The sequence below is a fragment of the Microtus ochrogaster genome, chromosome 16 (genome assembly GCF_000317375.1).
Source record: "Microtus ochrogaster isolate Prairie Vole_2 chromosome 16, MicOch1.0, whole genome shotgun sequence".
In the NCBI taxonomy this organism is placed as follows: Eukaryota; Metazoa; Chordata; class Mammalia; order Rodentia; family Cricetidae; genus Microtus; species Microtus ochrogaster.
In genome coordinates, this window is record NC_022018.1 from 30,429,619 (window position 1) to 30,433,968 (window position 4,350).

The 4,350-nt window shown below is 46.2% G+C and overlaps 1 protein-coding gene across 1 annotated transcript; it reads left to right on the forward strand.

Moving 5' to 3' along the window:
• Positions 1-2,408: 2,408 nt before the first annotated feature.
• Positions 2,409-3,946, forward strand: LOC102001558 (histone H1.2). The gene has a single exon (XM_005354949.3). The coding sequence runs from the start codon at positions 2,435-2,437 to the stop codon at positions 3,071-3,073; it is 639 nt and encodes a 212-aa protein (XP_005355006.1). The 5' UTR covers positions 2,409-2,434; the 3' UTR covers positions 3,074-3,946.
• The last annotated feature ends 404 nt before the right edge of the window (positions 3,947-4,350 follow it).

The following is a 4,350-nucleotide window of genomic DNA, read 5'->3' on the forward strand; positions in this document are numbered from 1 at the left end:
CTCCATGGGACACTTATTAAGTCTCAGGTTGCTTTAAAGTTGATGTTCCAAATCTTATATTTCCCATTGTAGAGGGTGACTTCTGAAGATTCTGATTGGATGACCTTAGGAGAGGCTGACTAATCAAGCACCAGCATATAATTTTCGAAAAGTTAAGAATGTGACTCACATATAAATACATGTGGTAAGCTCGTATATCTGTTGAAGGATGATTGAACTCATCAGTGAGTAAGCATGCTGGATGACAAAGTGAGTTCAAAGACGCCTATAGAAGATAAACAAGGTGTGTATTTACTCACAGAAGGAAAGAGTGCCCCACGAAGGCTGAGAAGTCAGAGATACCATTTAGCATTGCCCAACCCAAACAAAACCTTCAGAGTTATCTTTTCTATTGCAAAAATTAATTTGCATTAACACCGGTCAAAACTTATTAATGAATTGCATTTAAAGAGCTATGATTTGATTGACTCAGCTTGAAGGGTCATAATAAGTAAATGAATCACAGACTCAGATTTAAACATAAGTGGCTAATTTACAGTGCAGGGAAAGCAAGCGAGAGCGAGGGAGCTGGATTGCACACAGCTATTTTCCCAGGGGAGATGAACCCTTATCAGATGGATTAAGGCATTCATTCACTTATTCCCTCATTCCCCACACAATCAGAGCAAGTGACACGTTCTTATTTCTGTTACCAAACCATATTAGTATGTTGAAGGTGCTTCGGTAGTTTGCATACTTGGAAGAAAGTCTCACAAGTCTCATTCCAAAGTGCATACATGATGGCAACCCTACAGTGCTTCTACTGCTGGCAGTTCATCCATCCCTAATCTCATTAGGCTGTTAATTCCCAGAGGACACAAGCCTCCTAGATGCTGTTTACAAATGCTAAGCAAATGTTATTAAGTGAGCCCACAGGATCATTCTCAGGTTTAGAAAACATGCTTTGTTTTGCAAACATCCCTGAATGCAATTTGTATAACCTTGCGACTTTACCACACTTTAATGCTAACAAGCTCACCACATACTTTCCTGTAGACATATACCCGAATAGAGATTTCTGATAGAATTAGGGGAATTTCCTTTGCTCCTAAATATAGAATTGGATTAATTATACAAGAGTTTGACTTGCATTTTCTCTAGCAAAAAAAAAAACATTGTAATTAATTCACTTCACTAAGGGTGAAATATGAAACTGAAGATTTTAAACTAACGAAGCAAATTTGAATAGGATACAGATTGCCCTATTTAGAGGAGCTGAGACAAGGTGATGTAGAGCTGTCCTCTAAAGATAGCATGACAATTTGTACTTATCTTGTTGCTTATCTTTCTGTTAAAAATTCGCTACATTTTTTCGATTTCACCAGATTTGTTAAAGTCAAACGTATCCCGTACAGCCTGTAGCTTTATTTCCAACTGTACCTTACAATCTCCAAATTCAGAAGGCCCTTCTCTAACAAGGCAACCTTTTTCTAACCTAGAATTTTTATGCTCTGAAATTCTGTGCTGCAGCAAAAACAAGTATTTGCTCGTTGCTTTAAAAACAGATCTTTCAAAGTCTCGAACTGACACTTTTTTGGGAGGGGGTGAGCATGCAGGTTTATAGGGGCCCTTTCCCTTTTCATTATCTCTATTCTTCAGGGTTAGACCCCCTACCTTGCAAAACTCAGAGGGGAAACAAGAGCTTTAAAATACAGCTCTGTGTTTCCCCTTTGGAGAAGCGAAAAAGGTGCCCCGCCCCCACCAGTGAAAAGGATTTTACGGTATCTTTAAATCAGATATTTAAATCCTTAGCCCCCCACCACATAGTACACCCCCGAGGCCTATGAACCCCCCTCGCAACCTGCCCAAACTGCTTTAGACTGGAAATCCCAGTCCTAGTCTGCGGTTATGGTGGGTCCATACTCAGAAGTCACCAAGGACTTGTGTTACTTCCCTTGCGAAGAAACAGAATAATCGTGAAAATTTAGGCGGAAATCGTTTCGTTTTTGCTCCTAAATTAAGGGAAGCATGTGCCCTATAATCCCAGAGAAAAAGAACTTTCAGGGGCAAAGGAGCGACCAGGTAATTTAGAAGAAAAACAGAAAGTGGTCTCTGTTTGCCTGGGACTTCCTTTGGAGTTGGGGGAGTTAGGGACTCCTAGAAGCGTCGTCTTTGGGGATGAGGAAAAAATAAACAGATATTCCGAAGCCTGAGGCTTCTCGGATCCGTTACCGACCAAAGTCGAGAGATTTAGTGCAAGACATTTTAATATTTTCTTCTTTTTGTGAAGTGTAACAAACACAAGTTGGGCGCAGCGCGGCTGCTCTGAGCTTGCCAGCCAGGCAGGCCGCTGGAGCACCAATCAGCGCGCGCCTGCGCTCTATATATACGGCGGCCGGGCCCTTGCTACTCCATCGGCGTATTGCCACTAGTTCCAGAGTTTCGGATCGTCAACATGTCGGAGACCGCTCCTGCCGCCCCCGCTGCCGCTCCCCCTGCGGAGAAGGCGCCTGCCAAAAAGAAGGCTGCCAAGAAACCCGCTGGGGCTCGACGCAAGGCGTCCGGACCCCCGGTGTCCGAGCTCATCACCAAGGCCGTGGCTGCCTCCAAGGAGCGCAGCGGCGTGTCTCTGGCCGCGCTCAAGAAGGCGCTGGCGGCCGCCGGCTACGATGTGGAGAAGAACAACAGCCGCATCAAGCTGGGGCTCAAGAGCCTGGTGAGCAAGGGCACCCTGGTGCAGACCAAGGGCACCGGCGCCTCCGGCTCCTTCAAGATCAACAAGAAGGCGGCTTCCGGCGAGTCCAAGCCCAAAGCCAAGAAGGCGGGCGCGGCCAAGGCTAAGAAGCCCGCGGGTGCAGCCAAGAAGCCCAAGAAGGCAACTGGTGCTGCCACACCCAAGAAGGCCGCCAAGAAGACCCCGAAGAAGGCCAAGAAGCCCGCTGCTGCTGCCGTGACCAAGAAAGTGGCCAAGAGTCCAAAGAAGGCTAAGGTTGCCAAGCCCAAGAAGGTCAAGAGTGCGTCCAAGGCTGTGAAACCGAAGGCTGCCAAGCCCAAGGTTGTTAAGCCCAAGAAGGTTGCAGCCAAGAAGAAGTAGGCTGTCTTCCTCCTAAACCCAAAAGGCTCTTTTCAGAGCCACCACTTCCACTTAAAGAGCTGTGACATTTGTGTAATAACTCCTTCCTCCTTGCGTTCCGCAGAAGCAGGTTGCGTGGGATGGATCAGTCAGCTCTCCGGGGTGGGGTTCCCTGTCTCACCTAGGGTGATGCTTGAGCTGTTGGCTGGGAGCCTGAGAAGGGCTGGTGTGCGCCCCATGGCTGTCAACAGCAAAGAGCCACCCCTTGGCGCTAGCCTGCGTTGGGCTGTAGGTTATTTGAAAGTTCCGCCCTGCTTGCGGGTTGGTTCTCTCCAGCTCAGGACTTTAGCCCTTAGTTTGATTGGGCGCCAGTCGGTGTTGCGTTCTCTAGAAGCTTTAGCTTGTATGGAGAAACGCTTCCCGGACCCTTTCCCTGAGCGGTTTCTGGGCTCAGCGTCTCCTGGGAGTGTTTGCTGGCGCAGACGAATGGAGTTAGACATTTAAGCGATAGCGCTGCGGAAAGGACCCACTCGCTCAGTTATGCCGGACCTGGGACTGAGGTTTCTCGTACTTTCGGTTTGTTTGCTACAGCAAGGGAGTGGTGGGTCGAACTGCGTCACAACCTTGGTCAGCCATTTTTTTTTTCTAAAAAGGCAATAACTTGCGGGTTATTTTACTTGTTTTGCTTTCTTTTAACACAGGCTCTCCTTTTTAGATTGTTCTCGAACTGGCATTGTACTTCAGTAGTAGATATTTGTCGACTACCGATCGAACTCGCATTACATACTGAGGTTTCTGGCTATGCCCTGTGCAGTCCAAAATATTTATTATAGAATAAATTACTGTCTGTTGACGATGTATTGGAATGCGTCCAATAAAAGCCTTTAGTTTTCATTACTGGGGATTCTTTCATGCCTGCCGCCTTTTTCCTAGATAGGGTGATTGAGATTCTGGTTTTTCATCAAATCGGAACAGATTTTTTGCTGAAGCTTAGATCACTGCTGGTGTTTCCTACAAAAATGGGTAGCATGCCTTTTAGAGACCTCCAACAGGCATTTCCACAATAGTGGATCCTGTGTTTATTTCAGTGTCCAAGTTTATTATCTGGGAAAGCCAGGAGATGAAGAAAGGAAAAGGCTAGTTTTCTCCCAGTGTTTTTGGGTCCTCACTTTAAATAAACAGCTTTTTTAGTGCAAGGCATAGTAAACAGATCCTTCCTACCCCACACCCTCAGGACTGTCTGTGAACTCTCAATTCTTCCCAGCTTTTGTTTCATGTTTGCCATAGGCTAAATTCCT

What these genes read in the sequence shown, in the direction of transcription:
- LOC102001558 (XM_005354949.3), top strand. Translation starts at nt 2,435, where the DNA reads ATGTCGGAGACCGCTCCTGCCGCCCCCGCTGCCGCTCCCCCTGCGGAG.